Here is a 27,561-nt window from a genome sequence, read left to right as displayed (position 1 = left end):
TTTTCATCTCCCAGTACCTACTGCAACCTACATCCTTCTGAATCTGCTTAGTGTATTCATCTCTTGGTCTCCCTCTACGATTTTTACCCTCCACGCTTCCCTCCAATACTAAATTGGTGATCAGTGATCCCTTGATGCCTCAGAACATGTCCTACCAACCGATCCCTTCTTCTGGCCAAGTTGTGCCACAAACTTCTCTTCTCCCCAATCATATTCAATACTTCCTCATTAGTTATGTGATCTACCCATCTAATCTTCAGCATTCTTCTGTAGCACCACATTTCGAAAGCTTCTATTCTCTTCTTGTCCAAACTATTTATCGTCCATGTTTCACTTCCATACATGGCTACACTCCATACAAATACTTTCAGAAACGACTTCCTGACACTTAAATCTATGCTCGATGTTAACAATTTTCTCTTCTTCAGAAACGCTTTCCTTGCCATTGCCAGTCTACATTTTATATCCTCTCTACTTCGACCATCATCAGTTATTTTGCTCCCCAAATAGCAAAACTCCTTTACTACTTTAAGTGTCTCATTTCCTAATCTAATTCCCTCAGCATCACCCGACTTAATTAGACTACATTCCATTATCCTTGTTTTGCTTTTGTTGATGTTCATCTTATATCCTCCTTTCAAGACACTGTCCATTCCATTCAACTGCTCTTCCAAGTCCTTTGCTGTCTCTGACAGAATTACAATGTCATCGGCGAACCTCAAAGTTTTTATTTCTTCTCCATGAATTTTAATACCTACTCCGAATTTTTCTTTTGTTTCCTGTACTGCTTGCTCAATATACAGATTGAACAACATCGGGGAGAGGCTACAACCCTGTCTTACTCCGTTCCCAAACACTGCTTCCCTTTCATGTCCCTCGACTCTTATAACTGCCATCTGGTTTCTGTACAAATTGTAAATAGCCTTTCTCTCCCTGTATTTTACCCCTGCCACCTTTAGAATTTGAAAGAGAGTATTCCAGTCAACATTGTCAAAAGCTTTCTCTAAGTCTACAAATGCTAGAAACGTAGGTTTGCCTTTCCTTAATCTTTCTTCTAAGATAAGTCGTAAGGTCAGTATGGCCTCACGTGTTCCAGTGTTTCTACGGAATCCAAACTGATCTTCCTCGAGGTCCGCTTCTACCAGTTTTTCCATTCGTCTGTAAAGAATTCGTGTTAGTATTTTGCAGCTGTGACTTATTAAACTGATAGTTCTGTAATTTTCACATCTGTCAACGCCTGCTTTCTTTGGGATTGGAATTATTATATTCTTCTTGAAGTCTGAGGGTATTTCGCCTGTTTCATACATCTTGCTCACCAGATGGTAGAGTTTTGTCAGGACTGGCTCTCCCAAGGCCGTCAGTAGTTCCAATGGAATGTTGTCTACTCCGGGGGCCTTGTTTCGACTCAGGTCTTTCAGTGCTCTGTCAAACTCTTCACGCAGTATCGTATCTCCCATTTCATCTTCATCTACATCCTCTTCCATTTCCATAATATTGTCCTCATGTACATCGCCCTTGTACAAACCCTCTATATACTCCTTCCACCTTTCTGCCTTCCCTTCTTTGCTTAGAACTGGGTTGCCATCTGAGCTCTTGATATTCATACAAGTGGTTCTCTTCTCTCCAAAGGTCTCTTTAATTTTCCTGTAGGCAGTATCTATCTTACCCCTAGTGAGACAAGCCTCTACATCCTTACATTTGTCCTCTAGCCATCCCTGCTTAGCCATTTTGCACTTCCTGTCGATCTCATTTTTGAGACGTTTGTATTCCTTTTTGCCTGTTTCATTTACTGCATTTTTATATTTTCTCCTTTCATCAATTAAATTCAATATTTCTTCTGTTACCCAAGGATTTCTACTAGCCCTCGTCTTTTTACCTACTTGATCATCTGCTGCCTTCACTACTTCATCCCTCAAAGCTACCCATTCTTCTTCTACTGTATTTCTTTCCCCCATTCTTGTCAATTGTTCCCTTATGCTCTCCCTGAAACTCTGTACAACCTCTGGTTCTTTCAGTTTATCCAGGTCCCATCTCCTTAAATTCCCACCTTTTTGCAGTTTCTTCAGTTTTAATCTACAGTTCATAACCAATAGATTGTGATCAGAGTCCACATCTGCCCCTGGAAATGTCTTACAATTTAAAACCTGGTTCCTAAATCTCTGTCTTACCATTATATAATCTATCTGATACCTTTTAGTATCTCCAGGGTTCTTCCATGTATACAACCTTCTTTCATGATTCTGACAATCTAATTAACCAATTTGCCATGAAGAACAGGCGCATAGAATTCATCAATTAAGGAAGAGAACCACAATTGTAACTTGTTTATATCATTAGATGGGATTGTCTTGCATACGTGTATAATAAGTTTAAATAAAACTTTCTTAAACTTTGCATGTGACCTTATTTTTTATTACGGTAAAAGTAAAGGTAGCTAAAGATATCTTTAGCGCCTCCTCCTTCTGGATTTTCTGTATCCACCACATTTCTGAATTGTAGAGTGTAACATGGCGATGTGTAACGCAACACTGTGTCGATGCGTGAGAAACAAGTTTAGAATTCGAAGAGTTCGTCCTCACATGGAGTACCCTCTCCTTCAGCACGACAATGCCATAACGCACGAGAGTGCTGTGACGTTTGGAACACTCCGATGCCTTGGGTTCACTGTTATGCATCCTCCATACAGTTCCGACTCAGCCCCTTCCGATTTTTATGTTTCCAAAACTGAAAGAACACCTTAAAGGAGTTCACTTTGATAGTGATGAACCAGTGCAGGCAGAGATGTGTGTGTTGGGGCTCCGTTAACATTCCACTGTGACGGTGTCAACAAACTGGTTTCTCATTGGGAATAATGTATTAGTCGCCAGTATGACTACGCTAAGAAATAAATACATTCACATGAAAAATATAAACGTTTGTTTTGTTTAAAAAACTTCAAGACTTTTCACATAAAATCTGAGGTATTACCTTTCAGCACGCCCTCGTGAAATAAAATTATAGCACGTGGACAGCTGGTATTAATTTCATGGTCCTTAACCAGAGAGACCTTATGAAGTCTTTCCAGTCTCCTCGAAATCTTGTTATTGGGCATTCGCAAATGGTAATGTCTTCTACTGTTTGCTTCGTTGCGGTACTCTTATTTGGAACTGTGTACGATTCCGCGTTCCTAAAGACAAGCTTTGCATCTTTCGTGCCTGCTTCCGATGCGTTTGAGGCGGCTCCACATTTTGCGCGGCAACTGCATGCCTGTAGGCGGCAGGTTTGGATCAGTCTGAATCGCGAGGCACTGTCTAGCTAACAGTATCCAGTTTTGTCTCCAGTAAACTTATAAATCGCAACTACCAGGTTGGTGGAGACTGTTGAGATCACACACAGGCTTTCTAGATGTAAGCCTGGTATTTGGAGAAGGAGAGAGAATTTTGCTGAAATCTTATCCATTTCAGGCCGCTGCCCCTTGTAGGAGATCTGGTGATATTATATTAGACAATATATGAATTCAGGGAACTGGCGTTGATTTTTTACCGATCTGTGACAATACTCATTGTGTATTTCAGTTGGATATCATTCTTGCTGACGTTACTGCTTATACCCCACACAGGAGTACTTATGTGCCCCAGTTTGTACAAGTCAACTTTCTGATAATATAATTTTAGTTCTTCAAAATATTTTCCAAATGCCAGAGCTTTGTTTAGGATGCACGTTGTGATCTGAGTGGTCGGCAGATGCTGATATTAAGTTTTGTACCCTTATCGGCTAGTTGGTTGTGGAAGTGGAATACGCATATCTCTGCTTTACTGGAGTTTTGACAATCTCTGCTGTTTACAATATCTGTTTAACATACTTAGATCCTCTGTGAAACTTTCTTCTCGTTCTTCGAAAGATTTTAATTGTACTGATAGTGCAATATGATCTGTATATCAAAACTTTAAGATGATGTTGCTGGCATGCTACAGTTTAACGTGGAATCCTAAACCTCTTGTTGTACCTCCTTGGCTGAGATGGTGAAGGATAGATTAAAGGCTGACTGAAAATAACTGTGGACCGGCCGGGACATCTCGCTTCTAGGAATCCGCTTTACCACCGGACCACAGGGCCCGACAGTGACAAGATTAACTACTGCCATTATTTCAGATTTCTGTCGATGAATTCTTCTCGGGTTATCAGCCGAGTGGTGGCGTTTAGAAGAATTCATCAGTGGAATTCGCCGAGAACGACTGCAATCGCATACAGATTTCGTCGGTGGGATTACCGTCAAGCAGAATCGATAGTTGCTTTCACAGGCGCTGACTTGATTATGAATTACTACAACTCAGGTTAAAAAAATGAAATGTGGTATTATAGCATCATAAAGTTTACAACTCAGGATAGATTAAAATTTCGGAACAGAGCCGTACTTAAGTGATCCTGTACCCCTGACAGTACATCCAAACATTCGCCCTCCACTTCTCTGCTTCCCACAATAAACTACCTGCTCTACGTAGATTTACCAAATTTTATAATTTTAAAAGTAGGTTTAATAATCATGTATTATTGAAAATATTACATAAAAGAACTATACAGATGACAATTGTTTCATACAATAATTTAAATGTTTCATTGTATTAAATAAACGACGAATTGTATAAAGCTTTCTAAAAGAATTAAAGTAAACCAAAATCTATAAATTGTTGTTCGTGGCAGCTGCTGTACATTGGCCTATCGTATGATGGGTAATGAATAGATTTTATAAGCTCCTCATAAATTAATAACATGTATTACGTTACTTAATTAGAAATGAAAGAAAAAGTTCCTTAATTGAGAGCTGAGAAAATATCCCTGATTTGAGCAAACCATACTTATTGGCTATATTGTTAACGTCAAGTTTAGCAGCTGAATCGTATTTCACCGAAAATAAAAGCTAAATTTCAGTCTGCTTTCACAGATGTTGACCTTGACTAGCTTTATCATCTTGAGTCCTTGGATGGATAACAGCAGTCTTCTGGACACGGCAACTTTCCGTTTCATCAACAAACTGTCTTCAAAATTGTATATTTTGGTTTACGTTATGTGTAATCCTTGGAAATGCACTTGACTCTCTAGAAAAAAACATTGTTTGGTGCAAATCAAATCAATTATTTTTCTTTATTAATGTTGCAATTAATGTTGGAATCCTGCATGTCTAATGCTTGGTAGGGGTCATTTAGACCTCTTACCGAACAAGCGATCTTTTGGATAGTGAATAACTTTGGTCTTAATCATAGAGTAAATATCTCTGGAGTGAGCACTCACATGCGCAGAACAGATTTGGTGTTGTCAACATACATTGCCGGCCTGGCCACGTGATCTCGGGACGTCGTGTGTTTGTTCGTATAGCGCCCTGTATATTTAGAATGTCACTACATCCCTAGTACAGACGGATTCTTTTCGTACGTGTCGTGGATTATTGATATATGTTGCGCAGACATTTTAACAGTATCCATTTGATACCGGGAATAAACGAGCTACGTAACTTTTAAGGGCAAGTGATATTACATTCAGCTTCTTTGCGATAGGTGTCATAGTTCAGATGCACTCGATTTTTGGTAGTTTTTGGTATGATACCGCACTTTATAGTATTACAGAACCTGAAGTACATTTTTGCAGTGATAGTCCTGCAAAACGACTTGACAGTACGTTAGTACTTTCGCAAGTGTCTGAAAAACACCGAATTTACCACACATTAGCGGTTATATCCCTGCTAATTCGTCCTTTTTTCTTGTATTTCTGCGTATTTATTTTCTCGTTTTTGCGACCTAAAGCATAATTTTTCTTACTGGTGGCACATTGAGGTATTTATTTAGCGCATTTTAAGTACTTGCTCCCAGTTCATTAAATAAATAGTAGACGGAGTAATCTATATACATAATTGACAAGTCACTGATAAATGCATGGAGGTTAGAATTTACTGAAACAACTAACCTTTCCCTTTCCTGTGCCACTAGCAAATTTACGAGAGGAAACGATTGTTTGTAAGCTTTTGTACGAGCCGTAATATCTATTATATAGTCATAAAATCGTAGAAAAATAGGTCTACAGAATCAAGTATTAATTATAATGCGTCTCGAAATTTTTAAACGTATATAGTATCTCTTACTAAAATGAAAAGTATAATTAGAGCTATATGGAATGTACCCATGAAAAGTTACTATCCCTCCTTTCACATATTTTTCTTTGCATCCGTAGCAACAACGTAATTCACCATCGCTATGACACTATCAACAAACGGTGAAACACAACAAAAACTCTTGGTATTATAAACTTCAAACGCTGCAGACAGCACACAGGCACAGCGAAGTCCCGAGATCACGTGACAATCCTGGTTTAATGTTGACAACATGCGCAGAACGCAATGCTCACTCCAGAGATATTTACTCTATGGTCTTAATGGCACATTGTGTTGGCAAGATTACTAACAACAATAAACAGTCCAGCACAACTACACATTGTTGAAAAGTCAGTACTGCAAGAGCTACAAATGTATACTCCTTTGGAAGCTAAGTGTATTTCTTTACGCCAAAATTTTGTGGTGAGCATGAATTTAGTTTCTTGTACAAAATAATTAGCGATACTTTTATCCTTTACTTCCACCATATATTCCATATAATATGTTACAAGCAAAAGATCATCATTAAAGTCAGCACAAGGGATCAGAACTTTTAATCGACACTTCCAGAATGATTTGAAGATAAAATTTCATTTTGATCAGGAACATGATAATAATTCTGAAACTGATTTTTCCCAGGATAATGAATGCACGTTTTTTAGCATTCCAAGTGAAGACAGACTACAGAAGCGTTGATTTCTTTATTGGTCGTGGTACTAATTTGAGTAAAACACCACCATCATGCAGCAGAATTCAAGTACATGGTATCATGTAAATTCCACCTCAACCAGTAACAGGTAGTCATTCTAGAAACGCATGGTACTATTTTATCTCGAAAAGAATGTTAGAGGAAATGATGCATGGTGCTGATTTATAAAGTAGGCGCATTGCTATTATCAAGGAAAAAATGACAAACTACATCGTCTTAAGAAGTGAATGCATTTTTTGGACCCAGATCAGACAAAACAAACGAGTGTTGCCTCTACTACAGTGAAGAACCAACGAAGACATTGGGAGGAACATCCGCATCCATCCTCTGCGAACCGCTGTGAACTGCATGGCAGAACATCCCACCAGCAAGTCACTGGCAGGAATATCTTCATCTACGTCTATACTCTGTGAAATGTATGGCAGAGGGTACATCGCACTGTACCAATTATTCGGGCTTTCCGTACCATTACTGTTCGGAGTGCAGGTAGAATGATTGTCTAAATGCCTCCGTGCGTTTTTTAAATAATCTAAACTTGCCCTGATGATCCCTAAGGGCGTGATACGTATAGGATTGTAGTATATTGCTAGTGCTAGAGTCATAATTTATAGCCGGTGCTTGAAACTTCATTAGTAGACTTTCTCGAGATAGCTTCCGTCTGTCTTAAAGTGCCAGTTCAGTGCTTTCAACATCTCTTTGACACTACACTACGGGCCAGAAAAACCTGTGTCTATTCATGCTGCCCTCTGTGTATGCTTGTCATGTCCTCCTAGCTGCATTTGGTATGGGTCCCACACACTTAAGCAATGTTCTAGGACAGGTCTTAAGAGTGATTTGTAAGCAATGCAGCATTTTACCAATAAACTGCAGTCTGCTGCCTGCTTTACCCACGATTGTGCCTGTTTAATCGTTCCATTTCATGTCCCTACTAAGTGCTACGCCAAGATATTTGTAAGAGTTCACAGATTCCAGCTGTGACTGACATCCATAGGTTGCCCAGGAAATATTACAAAGGATAAATTTTTCGCAAGTGTTCCGTTATTTGAAGAAATGTTGCAGGAAAAGATTACAGTAATGGAAGCCTTGAAACAAAACAACAAGCAAATACCGCAAGAAATGAAGACGTCGAAGTCCAGGGATATTTCATCCTCATCGTATGGTTTTGAAGACAAATTGACAATTGTAGCTTATGTACCAAAAAGTGTGTCATACGGCTAGTTCTCAGCACCACAGCAGATGAAGGAAATAAAAAAAAAGAGTTTTATTCAATAATAAAACTAAATCAAGAGTTGAGTATCTTAACCAGAAAGCACCTACATACAAATACAAGGAATTGTCAAGAAGATAGCCTATTGACTTACGGACAAACTTAATGAATGTAGCACCCATTAATACCACGAAAAGCACCCCATGCCACATTGTACGTCCTCCACTGTCGGCAGTACGTTCTCCAGACATTCGTGAAACCCAAACCCTTCCATCGAATTACAATAGGGTATAGCGTGATTCGTCGCCTTAAATCACTCGTTTCCATTCATCCACTGTCTAGTGGCGGCTCTCATTACATCACCTCAGCGTCGCTTAGCATTAACTACAGAAATATCTGGCTTATGAGGAGCTGCTGAATCATAGTATCCCAATCTTTTTAACTCCCTACTCAGTCGTTGTGCTAATTAGACTGCCGGTAGCATTTTGGAATTCACAAGTGATTCATCCTGTAGATTTCATGCAATTTTTTACATTCGCCCGTCAGTACATGAGGTCTGGCTTTGTTTTGATTGAGGTGTGGCTGTTCTTTCGCATTCCCACTTCAGAAACACATTACCAACAATCCACTTGGACAACTCTTAAAGCGTTGAAATGACCTGATGGATTTGTTACTCAGCTGAGATCCAATGACTAGTCCACGTTCTAAGTTACTGAGATCTCCTGATCAACCCATTCCGACTGCTTCGGTACTGACATCACAATATTGATGGATCCGACTCTACATGGCAGCTGGTTGTCAACTCCGCATTACATAGGGGGTCCGAATACTGTACTATCAGATAGTTTATTAATCTGTCAAATACTTTGAAGCACTGTAGCTTGAACAGTCCCCATTCCTCAGTCGGCAGAAATCAAAAAAACTAGTAAGCTTTAGGTGAAATCACAATTTGCTTCATCAGCCGTCGACCTTTTAGATCCTAGAATATCGCATCGAAGTAGCGGCAGGAACTCTGTTGGTGGCCGTAAGCTAGCAATGTAGGTGGCAACTGTTTGAACCACGTGGACTGTTGCCACCTAAACGATGTTTGCGGTGGCCCTATGTTCTATTATGGTCGTCTGTATGATCGCACTCGGACGAAATGGCACTGGAGACATGACGTTATGACAATAGCGTGGATTTACACTCTCGGGCCGAGGGAAAGGCTTCTTCTCGAAGTCCAAAAATAGGGACGCAGGGTATAGGAGATCTTACTTACCACTCCCTGTTAGTTCTTAAACCGTGCGTTTTTTTCTTTCTTTATTTTTTTCCTGTGCTTAGGCCCTTAGCGGGGACCTATTCGCCACCCCTTCGGTATGGCTCCGTCTTAGGGTAAACCGCGTCTGGACAGAACATGCTTACGCTCATGTCTAATATGCCCATTCAGCTTCTAATATTTCCGACAGCGAAATTTCATGCGGCAGCCGATAAAGAGCCAGCAAGTGCAGATTTTCTGTGATGTGATAGGCGAATCCTTTAACGAACTAATCAACAATCTAGGCCAGTACCATACATCCTGCATGACAGTTGTAAACGATGAAAATCACTGTCGTACCGTAGTTAAAGAGTGCTAGGTTCACTATAAATTACAAACCACCAACACACACCGTAACGATAGGAAAAAAATCACAGAACCATTGATTAGAAGGAAATATCTCCCGGTGTAATCTATTAAAATCAACCTATGTAACAGAATAACAAATGTGCCACGCCACGAAAGCTAATGCGTTGTCATGCGTCTTGAACGGGAGAAAGCGTCGTCAAAGCATAACGAATAAATGCCACTGATGAAGGGAAAGTAGAGGGAAAAAATGAAGCATTTGTAGCTGTTGGTCCGTTAGGTAGTCCGCAAGTAGCACAGCTGAGGTGCAGAAGTTGCTACGAGTGCGTATGTGACACGGTAGTTGAAGAGCGAATGTAGGTGACAGAAACCGGTTGCGTGTGTGACGTTGGTTCAGAGCAGTGCTCTCCGTGTGGCGAGTAGGGAGAGGATGCGTCGTAACTGTCAGTTGAGCGTGCCACGTGATTATACTGTCTACAAGTGTAGGTATTCTGCAACAGGACTGCGGTCCTCTTTAGTTGCCAAGAAGCCGCCGACGAAAGTGTATGCAGCCACCGACGCCCTCCTTAATCAGATCCGCTAGTTGTCACATAGCGTGTTGCCATGATTCACAAAGGCATCGTGCAAGGGAAACAACGGAGACGACGTCACAGACAGAGAAGTACGCAGTCAGCATTTACATGTGTAAAGTAAGGAGTGTAAAACTGCATCCTCAATGAATCACTTGATTTTTGTATGGAATTGAACAGTAATGCCTAAATTGTAATTGAAACACAAATCACGTGTGGATTTTTTAATATGCGATACAAATTGCAAGATATTAGCTTCGATCAAGCCACAGAATAAAGTGTTACAGTGTCTTTCCCTCTGTCAATGGCAACCTTTCACTATAAAGATGCTGACAGCCCTTCATAGTATATTGAAGTAAATAGTTGATATAGCGTCCTATTAACAACAATGTGTAGTATATTGCTAGAGTACCAGTATTGTTGACTCGTTTTCTTCAAATAATCTATTGTCGTTGTAAAACAAAGAATTTGGGGAATAGCGGCGTAGACTTATTTTCTATGTGAAATGTATGCTACAGAAAAAAAGCTGTCACTGATGGATGAATTTCTGTTGCCTGTATGTATCTTATTAGTTCTGTAATACCTCAAATTGTCTTGGAATTTTGGTTTAGATCTTCTTTCCCGCTCTTCCCAGACAACATTCATGTTAGAGTGCTTGTTTGCGAGAAGGGGGCGGCGTTTAGGGTATTTTTGTAATAATTTTGATGTATGAATGGGAACCAAGACAGCTGTCAATATCTGGAGCTGTTATGCATGAGCGGGAACCATGGCGACTTTTTTAACAAGCCCTTATGAAGATTTAAGAGTTAAAGAAGAAAGAGTGGTTGTATTCCATAACAGCAGAAAATACATACGAAAATAAAAGCAGCAGAAGTCTTTCGTAAACTTTAAAAAAAATTCTTGTGGGTTTCAGTCGGAAATTATGACACTACACGGTTTGCAGTGTTGGTGGGCTGTGTGGACAATAGAAGTCAGAGAACAAAATCAAAAATTTTTCTTTCTTGAAGATTAATATCATCAGGCATTACGTCATTTACTACAGGCTATGGAGCGGAAAATTTTAATCTCAGTTGGAATACAGATCTTTATAATGCCTTTGTACCACTGCCATTCATGTTAGCTGCCAACACAAGCTATTAGGAGACATTTACTTTTGTGGAACAAAGATTTGTGAGCATAAATATACCTGTTGTTATCATATTACTCTTTCAAATAGGACAGTGCAAGTTGCATATTACCATCCTGTCATCATTTGGATGTGATCTACTAATATTATTACTACTGGGACAGTTTAAGTAAAAGAATATCGTTTTATTGAGAGCAGAATGTACAGCAAATTATTTCAGCTTATGCTTACTGCTGGGTGTACTGTTAATATACAGAGTGTAATGCGTGGAACTGCAGATACTTTTATATGTGGTACCTTGATATGTATACACGTCATTGTGTTGGTTGGTCTTTTTTTTCCTCTATGTCGAACAATCTTCCCGCAATCAAGTCACAAACTTAACAACTTGATATTTTCGGCATGGTCATAAAGTCTGTCAGTATAGCCCAACCATTTTGTGTCCACTCATTGACAGTGCAACACCTGGCTTGCAGCCGAGGGGAAAATAAGCATTAATGGCTTGATCTTGTCACATGTACTTGGAGGTACCACCAAACCTAAAAACATATAACTTGTGATAACTATAATAATCTGTCGGCAAATGACTTAAATACTGATGTATTAAGCAGAACTTGTTAATCGCCTCTGAGTGTGGCATTTGTGAAAGAGCCTCCACAGAGAAAGCAATACAGGACCTTACAACTGCAGTCCTGGCAGAGCTAAACAAGAAAAAATTGTCACGTTGATATATTGTGTGACCTTGTCAAAGGCTTTGATTGTGCAGAACACAAAATTCTACTTTGCAGACTAAAGTGTTATGACATTAATGGTGTTCCTCCTGCTTGGGTGGGTTCCACGAGACTCAAGAGGGCCGTAGACACAGGTCCCCAGGTAGATGCCGTGTTTCTCGACTTCCCCAAGGCGTTCGATACAGTTCCCCACAGTCGTTTAATGAACAAAGTAAGAGCATATCGACTATCAGACCAATTGCGTGATTGGATTGAAGAGTTCCTAGATAACAGAATGCAGCATGTCATTCTCAGTGGAGAGAAGTCTTCGAAAGTAAGAGTGACTTCAGCTGTGCTGCAGGGGAGTGTCCTAGGACCGTTGCTATTCACAATATACATAAATGACCTTGTGGATGACATTGGAAGTTCACTGAGGCTTTTTGCGGATGATGCTGTGGTATATCGAGAGGCTGTAACAATGGAAAATTGTACTGAAATGCGGGAGGATCTGCAGCGAATTGACGCATGGTGCAGGGAATGGCAATTGAATCTCAATGTCGACAAGTGTAATGTGCTGCGAATACATAGAAAGATAGATCCTTTATCATTTATCTACAATATAGCAGGTCAGCAACTGGAAGCAGTTAATTCCATAAATTATCTGGGAGTATGCATTAGGAGATATTTAAAATGGAATGATCATATGAATTTGATAGTCAGTAAAGCAGATGCCAGACTGAGATGCATTGGAAGAATCCTAAGGAAATGCAATCCAAAAACAAAGGAAGTAGGTTACAGTATGCTTGTTTTGCCCACTGCTGGAATACTGCTCAGCATTGTGGGATCCGTACCAGATACGGTTGATAGAAGAGATAGAGAAGATCCAACGGAGAGCAGCGTGCTTCGTTACAGGATCATTTAGTTATCACGAAAGCGTTACGGAGATGATAGATAAACTCCAGTGGAAGACTCTGCAGGAGAGACGCTCAGTAGCTCGGTAAGGGCTTTTGTTGAAGTTTCGAGAACATACCGTCACCGAGGAGTCAAGCAGTATATTGCTCCCTCCTACGTATATCTCACAAAGAGACCATGAGGATAAAATCAGAGAGATTAGAGCCCACACAGAGGCATACTGACAATCCTTCTTTCCATGAACAATATGAGACTGGAATAGAAGGGAGAACCGATAGAGGTACTCAAGGTACCCTCCGCCACACACCGTCAGGTGGCTTGCGGAGTATGGATGTAGATATAGATGTAGATGTAGATGTTCCTACGTTCATAACAGAAAGCCAAGGGTCTCATTAACTGATCTCAGGTGGGAAGCTAATGTCAGACTGGCGAACACAACATGTGGAGTGCCACTAGGATGGGCACTGAGTCCACTCGTATTTTTGAATGATTCTCCAATGTGGTTAATTGGCATTTCAGAATTTGTAATGTTTCCTTCTAATATAGAGTTCATACTCAGAAATCATCAGGGGTCAAATCGTCCAATAACACATGGGCAACCATCCCATCAATGTTGCTGGAACCAGTAACAAAAATGGAACTCATAAAAGTAATTCAGAAATTAAAATTCAAGAAATCTGTAAGAGATGATGAAGTATCAGATTGTCTAATAAAGCATATGCATGAAGAAATAATTGGACCTCTTTTCGACATTGCAAACATCTCATTAAAAGGGATTTCCATAGAAATTAAAAATAAGTGAAATGTTTCCAATGCACAAGAAAGGTGAGAAAGATAACCGAAATATCTACATAATAGTATCTCTGGTTTCTCAAAAACATTAGAGATGCTGATGTATACTAGGATGACCATGTTCTTAGAGAAACATAGCATTCTGATTCCAGTACAATGTGTTTTCTGGAAAGGGAATTCTACAAAAACTGTTAACTCAAGCCTAACAAGAATCTGTTGTAGATGCATTAGAAAAAAGAGACTTTGTATCTGCTATGTTTTTACGTTTGTCTAAATCTTTTGGCGCAATCACCAATACAGCACTAATTGAAAAACTTGAAAGCTATGGCATAACTGGATATGCACTGCAGTGAATAAAATCATGTGTTGGTAACAGAAAGCAATAAGTGACGATGCAGTCTGGACGCAGATCTGAAAGCGGGAATATTCAGTATGGTGCACCTCAAGGATATGTACTTGGCCCACTCCTGTTCATTGTATTTGTTAACAATATTGAAGTTATTGAGAATGATCAAAAGAAATGCTGCTGCATGTGAGTGGCATGATATTAATGAATGTAGAAGAAAATCTGGAAACCCTGGAGATAAGTGTGTTTATGTTGATAAGTAACACAGTACAGTGGCTCGTACAGAATGACTTAAGGGTAGTTCCATGAGTAACGGAATGACACTTGGTAATTGTTTTTGCACTTTAAGCATAGAAAAGACCAGGAATCGTGCTAAAAAACAAAAAAATTAATATTATATTTTCTGTGTAAGCAAAGGAACACATTTTATTTAATAGTTTAAGTTTCATTCATATAATTAGGCTTACATAAAAAAAGCTTTCTGGTAATGGAATGACATAATTCAGACATGTATATTGTTCTCATTTATAAGGCAACAATAATTCAGCTTGCCCATTGCCCATAAAAATCCACAAAAATTATATTGTGAAGAGGGATAGTAGGGAAACGAAATGGCATAGAAGATAAATGCACGAAACTAATGTTCTACTTACTTTGTGTTCTGCCTTATGGCAGGTCTTGTCATGGGGGAAGCCTCTTCAGAGAGGTCTACCGCATGAGTGTCTAGCGAAGTGATTCCAGTGGTGGTTTCCCGTTGCCTTCCACTAATGATGATGAAATGATAATGAGGATAACTCAATACCCAGTCCTTGAGCAGAGATAAAATCTGATGCAGCCGGAAATCGATCGAACCCAGGCCCCTTGGCATGACAGACTGCCACGCTGACCTTTCAGCAATTGGGGCAGATAATATTTTACTAACAAAATAAAAAAAAAAAATTGCTGGTAACGGAATGACACTTCATAGCAATGGAATGACATTTTCAGTTAAAAATTACCAGTTTTATTCTGCACTGCTAATTGGGTAGAGAAAATGGTACTTACTCCTCTGATTTATAGTAGGTGCAGCTAGTTTCTAAAAAATTTGGTCATTTTCTACCCAACATTTATCTTTCTTTGTGGGAAATGTAAATATATTTCCATTTGCATCATTCTTTCTAAGAAATGAAATTTCTTAACCATCTTCAACATAAATCAACTGCCCCACAAAAAATCTTGATCTGTTTCTTCCAGCATGGGGCCAGAGTCAAATTCCCTTGATGCAAGGCCGTATGATTGATCAGGTCTTGTAAATTTTCTTTGGCTGAAGATCGCTTTTTGAAATTGTGCACAAACCTCTGGAGAGATAGCGAGTAATGCTGGTACTCAATAATATATGGAGCAGTAGGTGTAACAGCATAGATGGTTTTGGTCTGCTCTATTGGAACTATTCCCATCCACATTTGATCTAATTCCTCTTTATTCTCTGCAATTTGCTAGGCAGAGATATAAAAAATGATTATGCCATGACCTCTTTCACATGCAGTTTTTGCAAAGTCCTCAGCACCAGATAGTCTGTTTTTCCCAACTTTGCAGGTATTCCAGACCGCACACTTTACAGTTCCACCATTCCCATCCATGACACCTTTGCCATGTGATGTGGCAAAGAAGTCTGCAGAAATATTTATTACATAGTGTTCTCTGAAGAATGTCAAGTTGGGAAACAGGAAACAGTGCTTAAATTCACTCTGCACCATCACTCATGAATGTGACAGATTCTACCTCAGGGTTCATGGATATAATGTGCTCTACAATGTTACTTATGAAAGCATGCACTAAATATTTATTACGATCAAGTTCATCACTAACAACAGCACAAGAAAAACCATTTTGTTAGTCCCAAACATATGCTGTAAACAAAGTGATTTGTGGTTTTGACAAATGGGCATTCTGGACTTCATTATGCAGTTGAACAGTATAATTTTCTGCAAAATCTACTTGCGCCAAGATGATAATCGTTGTTTGCAGAATACTTTTTGTTTTCAAAAAATTGTGATTGTTGTCTTTTAATAAATGTATTTTGTAAGAACTGGGCCAGCATGTTTGAAAGAGCCTCAAGACTCTGATCAACAGTACCATGAATCTCTTTGAGTGATTCGCTGGTTCACTGTTTGCCATTAGGTCCATTTGATCAGCTTCTTCATTAAGTTCTCATCCTAAGAATAGTTATCTTTCAAAGATACATTTGCACATTTTTCACATTTTGATATCACGAACTTCTTTCTCTTGACTGCAAACTATTATGCCAATCAAGTCAGAAAATGTGGTTTTCATTTGTGGAACAACCTCATTTATAACTTTCAAAAATAGCTTTATGTTCTCGTGGTAGTGGCAGAGACACACATTGTGTGGTGTATCCTGTAAGGTGCACTCTTAGCTTTTGTCTCAATGCACAGAACTTGGACAATTTTATTGCCATGTCAGGGAATTCCTCTTTATATATAGCATGGGCTTCTTTCAAGGTCATGATTATGTTTTTCCACCTTCCTTATCCTTCATTATCACATAATCTTTCATCCCAGGAGTTGCCCATGAAATGTCATCTTGAACATAAAAAGTAGAAACCACTTCTTCTGTGACTGGATTTAGGTGCTGAATCTGAGTTTTCACCTGTTGTTCACCTACTAAAACTCCATGAGAAGCAGCTAATTTGAAGACAACTTCTTTGCACTTTCTTGGACTTACAGGTATACAGTTTTCCATATGTTTAACTGCTTTCCTCAATGTGGTGGGAGATTTATATGGACTATTGGTGTAGATGATGCAAGCATCACCACCACTGCCTTCACTGCTGTCTCTAACTTTATTTCTGAATTTTCTTTGATTAACTTTCTTTTTTCTCCTTGCTTCGTAAGTTGACCAGCAGTTAAACTTTGCTATTCAGCCTTTTCCTTTCCCTGTCCTTTCTCTTAATCTTGTCACTTAACTCTTTCTCATTGAGTCATTTCTGGTATTGTCTCATTTTCTCAGCTGATAACAACAAATGTAAAAATGAAATATCTTGTTTGAGAATTATTGTGGAAACAGTGTAATTGCTAGAAATAAGCCAATATCTGTTTTAAATGAAAAATTCTATTCAATATAGTGATCTTCTAACAACTCAATACATAAAAATGTCTATTATTTAGGCATAGTGACCTTCAATGATAATCAACATTCTGTTGCAGTACATAGGAAATCAGTCACTTCTTTTTCTATAGACAATATTGAGGTTTTCTTATAATTAGGCATTGCTATTGCTTCCCAGAGAAAGCATAGGCTATGAAAGAAGAAATACCGTTCATCAAAATATTAACTCCATTCTACATGTTGTATGCAGCCATTTAGTCATTTCATTGTAATCTTTACTAAAGAAGCTTATTAACTCACCTTTCAGCAGTTACTCTTCAGACTCACTGGCTGTAAGTTTCTTCTCTTTAAAAAGTACATTCTTGGTTTGTGGGACTTCCACATTTTCCCTCCAATTTTTGCTAAGAGTGTAGCCAACATACAAAATTGCAGTATAGCCAACATACATAAACGTATTTGACCTACAACATCTTAAATAATGACAGTCAAATTCTGTTATAAAATTATTGTCATTGTGTTACCACAACTGTGTCATTCTGTTACCACTACAAAATATTGCTTATATTGAATATTTTTTCCTCTGCTCTGTGACTTTTATCTACTTCATAAATCTGTATTTTCATGCATATTTTCAGGATTCTATAAAATTGCATTGACCCTGAAAAACAAATTTCAGGCTTTTTTTGGTAAGAGAATGACAGGAGATAACAATAAAAAATAGACCAACATGGGGACTTTACTAATTTAAAAAAATCAGTATAAGCTATCGGAATGGGCTGGCCTAAGATACTTCTAAAGTAAAGTTTTTCAGATAGATTCTGTTAATAAATTACTTTACTATGCATCATTGTAGTACTTTTGAAAACTAATTCCTTAGAGGGTCTAGAAGCTGAAATTTTAGACAAGCTATAAAGCCATTTGTTTATTTCCAGCACTTCTTAACATGAAAATGAAACTTCAAATTAAAAAAAAAAAAAATGTGTTTCAGCTAACAGAACTGATAATCAGATTTGTAATAAGAATATTTTTAATTTTTATGGTTTGTGTCCATGTTCTCATGGAACAGCCCTTAATTATAAATTTAAAAAAAGACAGTGTTAACTGTATTCACAAATAGAGAAAATGGAGATCACGTAGATTATTCATGGATGAAACAGGATTGGAAGAAGTTCTCTATAAAATTTGTAGCAATTACAGTTGACAGTAAGCTCCAGTGGAGTCAACTTAAAAACAATATATGCTGCAAATTAAGCACCAAAATATTTATTATGAAACAGTTTGCACATTATGCTAATAAACAGCTTGTATATTCAGTGTACCATGCACTGTTTGAACCATACTTACAATATGGAATTACCATGTGGAGAAAGTTCAGCAGCACTAACACAAAAATAATTTTTTGTTGGAAAAAAGGACAGTAGGACCATTTTGAAGTAAAAACAAACAGAGGTATGCACTTACCAACCAACAATAATGACCTGTTATCACTGGAACAAGGCATTAATGGTCATACACAGTGTAAAATTCCATAGGTCCAGGTGGATAACAAGTTAAAATGGAATCAACATTTAGAGAAACTGATTAAGAAGCTGAGTTTAGCATGTTACACACTTAGAAGAATCTCTCATTGTCTCAGTTTATTTTGCATATTTTCACTCCTTGTTGTCGTAAGAAATTGGTTTGTGCAGCACTGCACTTAAAGCAAATAAAGATTTTGTTCTGTAGAAGCAAAAAATAACAACATTGTGTAAATCAGATAGCCATGCATCTTGCAGTAACTTCTATAAGGATACCTGAATTCTTACAGCCACTTTCCAATAAATTTACTCCTTAATGGTCTTCGTTGCTGATAGTGAAAATCAGTTCAATTTTCTTGGATAGGGGCGGTATGGAGAAAACTAGGCACAATTTTATACAAATTAAAACTCAAAACCATTGAAAAACTGAATGTATTAATGAACAAATATTTATTTAATATACATATCTTTATCACTTTTCTGTTACAGTGTGAAGGTGTTAAATAAAAATAACACTGTGATAATAACATAATTACTAAAGAAGCTGTATGCACCTGTAACATAGGTTATCAATGCTCATACTTTTTCAGTGAGTAATGTATATGAATTTGTATATATTATTTTGTTGTTAGGCAAGTGGTGTTCAAGTACACACGAATAATTCCTAAATTCACATTTTTAATATTATTTGACATTGGGCTGTAATGCAGGGGAAAAAAGAACACTGTGAATTCGAGGTACAATGTTTCTGGAAGCATTTAAAGCACAGCATTTTGGCATTTTCAGTTGTACAACATAGGTGGATGGTGAAACATTTTCACGGAAAATGGCTCAATATACACGTACTGCTAATCAAAAATTTAAAGTGAAATCACTGTTTACATGTTTAGAAACTCATACACGGTTTTTCATGTGGTAGCCCCTAGTGAATAAGATTGTTTCGAGGATCAATAAATCTGGAATATTTAGAATGTTAACCTCAGTATAGTAACGTTTCAAGACTTTATTTTTTATCCTTGAAGTTCTGTTCAAATTTACATAGTAGATATAGTGTTTGCACCAATATGATGTGACCTACTAAAATTGGACATAAAATGGAAAATAAAATCCAATATTAAAATTGGGCACAAAATGGAAAATTACACACACACACACACACACACACACACACACACACACACACCAAAAAAAGTTTTGCATCACCTCGGTTCCAAGAGGTTCGGAACCTGTACAGAATATTGGAATTGAGATCAACATAAGCATCATTTCCACCCTTTTTATTGCTCGTGAAAACCACGCATTGCGTGTTGTTCCACCACACAGCAAAATCTTCAGAGATGGCGGTCCAGATTGCTGTACACACCAGAACCTCTAATACCCAGTAGCACATCCTCTTGCATTGATGCATGCATGTATTTGTCGTGGCATACTATCCATAAGTTCATCAAATTGGTCCAGATTATCCCACTCCTCAACAGCGATTTGCCGTAGATCCTTCAGAGTAGTTGGTGGATCACATCGTCCATAAACAGCCCTTTCCAGTCTATCCCAGGCATGTTCGATAGGGTTCATGTCTGTGGAGAATGTGCTGGCCACTCTAATCGAGCCATGTTGTTATCCTGAAGGAAGTCACTCACAAGTTGTGCACAATGGGGGCATGAATTGTCGTCCATGAAGACGAATGCCTCACCAATAAGCTGCTAATGTGGTTGCAGTATTGGTCAGAGGATGGCATTCACTTATCGTATAGCCATTACAGCGTCTTCTATGACCACCAGTGGCGTACATTGGCCCCACATAATGCCACACCAAAACAGCAGGGAACCTCAACCTTGCTGCACTTGTGGACAATGTGTCTAAGCCATTCAGCCTGACCGGGTTGCCTCTAAACATGTCCCCAATGACTGTCTGGTTGAAGGTATATGGGCCATGTGGAGTGGCTTTGCGGGTTGAGGCACCATGTCACAGATTGCAAGGCTCCGCCCGCTGGAGGTTCAAGTCCTCTCTCGGGCATGAGTGTGTGTGTGCTGTTCTTAGCATAAGTTAGTTTAAGTAGTGTGTAAGTCTAGGGACTGATGACTTGTGCAGTTTGGTCCCTTACGAATTCACACACATTTGAACATTTGAGGGCATATGCGACTCTCATCAGTGAAGACAATGTGGTGCCGATCCTGAGCACTCCATTCAGCATGTTGTTGGGCCCATCTGCACCATGCTGCATGTTGTCGTGGTTGCAAAGATGGACCTCACCGTGGACGTCGGGAGTGAAGTTGTACGTTATGCAGCCTATTGTGCACAGTTTGAGTTATAACACGACATCCTGTGCTACACAAAAAGCATTATTCAACATGGTGGCATTGTGTCAGTGTTCCTCAGAGGCATAATCCGTAGGTAGCGGTCATCCACTGCCGTAGTAGCCCTTGGGTAGCCTGAGAGAGGCATGTCATCGTCAGTTCTGGTCTGTCTGTATCTCCTCCATGTCCAAACAACAACGCTTTATTTCACTCTGAAATGCCTGGACACTGCCCTTGTTGAGAGCCCTTACTAGCACAAAGTAACAATGCGGACGTGATCGAACCGTGGTATTGACCGTCTATGCGTGGTTGAACTACAGACAACACAAGCCTTGTACATCCTTCCTGGTGGAATGACTGGAACTGATCGGCTGTTGGACCCCCTCCATCTAATAGTCGCTGCTCATGCATGCTTATTTACATCTTTGGGTGGGTTTAGTGACAATTCTGAACAGTCAAAGAGACTGTGTCTGTGATACAGTATCCAGAGTCAATGCCTATCTTCAGATCTTCAGGAGTTCTGGGAACTGGGGTGATCAAAACATTTTGTGTGTGTGTGTGTGTGTGTGTGTGTGTGTGTGTGTGTGTGTGTGTGTGTAAAACTTAATTACCATGTAGCGTAATAGCTGTGTACAATTGTTTTTAGTAATTATATTTTTATTAAAATGTGTGTTACACAATGGATTTGCATAGTAACATGTTGTTGTTGTTGTTGTTGTTGTTGTTGTGGTCTTCAGTCCTGAGACTGGTTTGATGCAGCTCTCCATGCTACTCTATCCTGGGCAAGCTTCTTCATCTCCCAGTACTTACTGCAACCTACATCCTTCTGAATCTGCTTAGTGTATACATCTCTTGGTCTCCCTCTACGATTTTTACCCTCCACACTGCCCTCCAATGCTAAATTTGTGATCCCCTGATGCCTCGGAACATGTCCTACCAACCGATTCCTTCTTCTAGTCAAGTTGTGCCACAAACTCCTCGTCTCCCCAATTCTATTCAATACCTCCTCATTAGTTATGTGATCTACCCATCTAATCTTCAGCATTCTTCTGTAGCACCACATTTCGAAAGCTTCTATTCTCTTCTTGTCTAAACTATTTATTGTCCATGTTTCACTTCCATACATGGCTACACTCCATACAAATACTTTCAGAAACTACTTCCTGACACTTAAATCTATACTCAATGTTAACAAATTTCTCTTCTTCAGAAACGCTTTCCTTGCCATTGCCAGTCTACATTTTATATCCTCTCTACTTCGACCATCATCAGTTATTTTGCTCCCCAAATAGCAAAACTCCTTTACTACTTTAAGCGTCTCATTTCCTAATCTAATACCCTCAGCATCACCTGACTTAATTCGACTACATTCCATTATCCTCGTTTTGCTTTTGTTGATGTTCATCATAGAAACATAGCAAGTATATAATATGAATCTCCAACACAATATTGCTATTCATTGTTAACTATTTTGACACCAGTAAGTAATGTAAGTTTTACAGATATGTCTCTTACAGTTTCCACACAGCAACTTCATCTTATTGTCAATGTTTGCTGGTCAGGAATTACAGCACACACATTTTATAGTTTTCTGTGTTGTGAGATCATTCCAAGATTGCAATAGTACTTACAAGTTTGGGTTTTTCTTGACAACTTTCTGTTATTCATCCAACCATAGATGATGTGGTCTTGATGTTGCTGTATGAGTGGTTGTCCAAGTTCTGAGAATAGCATTCTTCTTGTCAGTTTATATGCTTCCAACTGGGACTTATTGTAGTCCTCAAGCCACCATGATGCATCATACTCTTAAGCATGACATTTTTGTTTTTCTTTCAAATGTCATTGACCAGAGAAGTGTCATTTGTGAAGTAAAATGACAAAACTATAAATTTACCTCTCTTGTATTTTCTGTGAAAGTTCTGGCTAGTTTCTCTATGTAGTTCCGAAAAGTGTTACTTTCCTTTTTTGCAGCTGCTGACCAGATCTTGAGAAGTAAGTAAATTGTCAAAGGTTACATTCTGACCTCTAAGTTCACTGATGAGATCAAGCACCTTGATTTTCATATGGTGATGCTCCCATTCCTTTGTCTGCATAAATATCCACTTTCAATACATATGTTGTTTCACTGTAACAAAGATCACATATGGTTTACTTGCAATATACTTTCTGTACCAGTTGTTTATAGACAGTCACCTTTGCTCCAGAGGTATGTAATTTAGGAATTACTTCTACTCATTTTTTTCCAAATATTACACAGTGCAGCAAATTTCACAGTGTGTTATCTTCCTTCTGTACTAGATTTCTTATGAGAGTACATAATTCATGCTACTTTACTGAACTTTTATAACAACACTGTTACCCAAAACATTTTCGGCCTGGTTCCCTGTACCGCAGCTTTTTGTTTACTCACCCATACAATCAATGTACACCAGCAAGAATTAACAGTGTGAATACACTTGAAACAGAACACTGTCATTATTTATCCATTGTTGACCATAAATTCACTCACCTTCAGTATTTTTCCTCTCCATTAACTTCCTTCTCAGTTGTATAGAAGACTACTTCAAATGAACTTACTATGTCAGTTATTCTGTCAGCTGCACACCTTGAAGCCTTAATAATGTTGGGTGCAGCAAGAGGGTTATTTTGCAGAATTGGGTGTACTGCCATTCTGTTGTACAGTTTCTTGAAGGAATAGTTTGTGTATTACTGACACAATGTTGACTGTAGTAGTCACTGCAGCCTTGCTTTAGAACTGTTGATCATCTTAGCTTTACAATCAGAAACTGAGTCTTCACTGTTTGAAACATTTACATTCGCTTTTGTCTTGGCACCAGTTAATGATTTATTTGCCGTAGTCATTATTCACAAACTAAGTTACAGCACTTCATCAGTCAAGTAACCCAGAGAACACACTGCCAGCAGGATTTCATTTGAACAATAATTCAAAACAAGTTGGCTGTTGATAATGGATCAATTAAATCTTTGACAACATACGGGTGTGAGAAGGCAGTAAAACCCATAAATATGTTGATTTCAGATGATAAAGGAATGAAATTTCTTTTTGGCCGTATTGACTTGAGCACTACATATGTAATGGTTAACTTTTGGAACAAAACTATTTTAATAACCAAAATGTTTTGAATCACAAGTATCTCGTGCAATTATAGAAAAAATCAATGAGTTTCATAAACATTTCTCATATAAAAAATAATAATGAAAAAGAATTTTACTTTCAGGCAACATACACCTTAATAGAACAGCCAAGTTAAGGCCACAAATTATACTCATTGCTCTCTTTTGCATTCTGAATACATTTTTGCTCTGAGCAATATTCCCTTAAAAATGGTTTATACTGCACAGTATGAATGCAGCACTTTTTGATCACTTTTAAATTTTGGTATAGCCATACAATAGCACACTATTGATATTTTGGTGGAAAAGTTTCTGACATGTGTATCCAATTTCAAGTCCTGCTGAACCTAAAAGACTCATAAACTTTGAATTTGAAGTGCTTACATCATGTGCAGTTTTGTCCTATAATTTTGCTTGGACACATTTTTAGTCAGATAGATAAAACAAGTTAGAGACTTCTTACATTGTTCACCTAAAGACAAAGGTGTTGGCTTATTTTTGCATATTTTCACTCGCTGTTGTCTTATGTTATTATCTTCTGGGACAGTGTTCTCAGAGTATTTATTTAGCAGCAGTGAGAATATTGTATGAAATAGGTAACTCCACATCTTGCAGAACCCATTTTAAGTATCGTGGGATTCTTATACCAGCTTCACAGTTAATTTACACCTTAATTGTTTTTGTCGGTGACAATAAAAGTCCGATATCTACGGAATGTGATCTGCACAATTGCACTGCAAGATACAAAAATAATTTACGTGTAGACTTTTCTCCTTGTCTCATGTTCAGAATGGAACTGTGTACTCTGGCGCAAAGGCATTCAATGAGATCAAACCTAACATAAAATAAGAAATTTGAAAATTCTGCTAACTAAAAAAAAAATCAGAAACATAGTTCACAAGCCACTGTTTCTGTAAATTGTCTGAATATCTAGATCAAGGCTTCAAAAATTCTGTTTACTAGATAACAAACAGCATTGTACATTGCAAAGCTGCATGGTCAGTAGTAATATTTAGTAAAGAGGACTCTGGATTTACAGCTGTAGGTAACTATTTCTTTGAAAAATAAGTATGACCAAGCAAATACTAAGCTACCAGAATATGATAAAGAACAGTGTGTAATATAACTGTTAATTTTGTAAGGGAAAAAAGTTGCACCCAACTGGATTAAGATAGTAATAGCAGAGAAACAGCAGGTGTACAGTATAACTGAGAAGGTAGTATCTTTTTCCAGAGAAGCAGCTTTCTTTCCAGTTTACTTGGTTAAATTTAGAGGGCATTTAAGTGAATAGCATTTAGAAGTATAGTGGTATTTTATTATTAATACACTATAAAGTTAAGTTTCTATGATTTTTGTACATTTTAATTCAGTACAGAACTTGAAATGCTGTGATAATATGTTCAGGGAACATATCTAAACACATTGACGAAGTCATTAATTGTGATTCAGTAATAGTTTTCTGTTGTGATATGAGCCTAACTGAGAACATCTTTTCCCATCAGTATTTGACCATGATGGTTCAACAGACCATTTACTTTTACATCTAAGTCATTAAAAGTATTTGGATCTAATAACAGGTTGTTAATGGCTGATGGGCTATTACCTATCTACTTTGTTGGGAACCTCACTGTGAGAAATAACCATTTTAGTGTGCTTACATTCTGTTAGATTCCTATCCAGTTCATCAAAACCATACAAAAAAAAGTATTATCACTAGTAGCTTTATCAGAATTTTTTGAAGATACTTGAAGTTGGGATATATCTGTGAAGGTAACATTGTTCTTCAGAATGAATAAATACATAATAATGAATGGAGGTGTACATTTATTTTAAAAGAAGCTTTGTTTACAAAAGGATGGATGTATAAATACTGCTCAACAAACTATTACTTCTACTTAAGGCAATTACTTTCAGTGTAGTTAAAAAGTAATATAAATTACAGCGCCGAACATATAGTAATTTTGCTATACTTAATGCTGTACCAGAGGCAGAAGCCAGTCAAATGAAACAAAAACAAAATTTATGACTGTAACACTGATAGTATAGGAATACAGCACAATTAACTTACTAAATGTCTGTAAAAATTGCATTTCTAAGTACATTAAAATATCTAGATTATCTAAGAGACATTCAGAAAATTATGGCAGACATAAATAAAGACAGAACCCAAGGTAAAAAAAAAAAAAATTTTTTTTGCTAATTTAAGACTTTAAACAGTAAAATAGTTAATAGAATGCTGAAACTGAACGTCTATAAAACACCAATAAGACTAATTAATTATTTCTTATGGGACTGTTTAATGCTAACAAAAGCAAATGAATGCAATTGAAATGATTTTAAAAAGAAAATAATATCAAAAATGCGGCCACATTGTTGAAAACAATCAATAGCATCTGAGCACAAATGAAGAAACAAGTAAATGATGACTGTGAATATGAAAACACTGTTAGATTTAGAAAGTTGCAGATACGTAGCTGGCCTGTAAAGAATGACAGATAACCATCTCCTCATAACAATACTGTGGGAGAGGATATTTCGTAGCAGCAAAAAGGATAGATCCAGACTGAGTTATTTAAATGGTGATAGAAGGGATCTTTAATGGAAGAGAATAGTAAGAACACAGAGTAATGGAGGTGAATACAGGAAGCTGGGCTCTTAAACTTTATTGTAAGATGAGTCAATTTTTCATGATGCAACTCATTGTCTGCAACAGTTTGACACTCACTACTGAATAAAGGCTCTTTTCCCCCCTGCATTAAGATTTTCAGTTACACCCACTTTGTTCCTGTATGTTTTCTGTTGTGCACCTAATTTCCAATTGGTTATTGGTTCAGTTTTTTCTTCTCTCTTGCATTCCAGCTAATGATTATTGAGCTACAACTGGCTTCGATTATGTCATATAATTACTTGTTGACAACACTGCAACAAGATATGAGATGGAATTGATAGAAAGATTAACACGTCAGTAAAGCAAATCACAGACTGATTTAGAGAGAGAGAGAGAGAGAGAGAGAGAGAGAGAGAGAGAGAGAGAGAGAGTGCAAAACATTCTAAGAGTGAAAACAGAACATACACAAAGAGGAGCAGTATGAGTGGTTACACACACTTATTTGCCTTGTGAGGAAGTGTAATAGGAAACATCTGAATTAGCAAGACATATTGTATCCCACTAGAATCTACTTTGTCACAAAAATAATTTTCTGTGAGGAAAGTCTCCTTTAGATTATGCTAATAACCGCTTTCAATTTTTTTGTTTATTTAGTCTCTGCTTATGGTCTCTAGATGATAATTTTCAGCTGAGAGCATATGGTGCATCATAACAATGAGTAAGACTGATGAATATCTGTGTGATGACTGCATGTACCATGCTGTTGTGGCGTAACAAGCTAGCTACGCCACACTGAAGTAGCCGAAA

At 37.9% G+C, this 27,561-nt stretch overlaps 1 protein-coding gene across 2 annotated transcripts in view; it reads left to right on the top strand.

The window, feature by feature from the left end:
• The window catches only part of LOC126251452 (fatty acid hydroxylase domain-containing protein 2), a 208,826-nt gene that overhangs the window by 70,849 nt on the left and 110,416 nt on the right, over window positions 1–27,561 (top strand). The window contains exon 1 of one of the 2 annotated variants that reach the window (XM_049951880.1): window positions 10,040–10,298. The exons of the other annotated variant lie outside the window; for it this stretch is intronic. Within the exon in view, the coding sequence (XP_049807837.1) occupies window positions 10,241–10,298 (58 nt within the window). The 5' untranslated portion in view covers window positions 10,040–10,240. Of the gene's footprint in view, window positions 1–10,039; window positions 10,299–27,561 lie in introns of those variants that run through there. 2 annotated transcript variants of the gene reach the window in all.

The sequence above is a fragment of the Schistocerca nitens genome, chromosome 4 (assembly GCF_023898315.1).
Source record: "Schistocerca nitens isolate TAMUIC-IGC-003100 chromosome 4, iqSchNite1.1, whole genome shotgun sequence".
NCBI classification, from domain to species: Eukaryota; Metazoa; Arthropoda; class Insecta; order Orthoptera; family Acrididae; genus Schistocerca; species Schistocerca nitens.
Note: the sequence above shows the minus strand (reverse complement) of the source record. Positions and strands in the feature narration are given on the sequence as shown.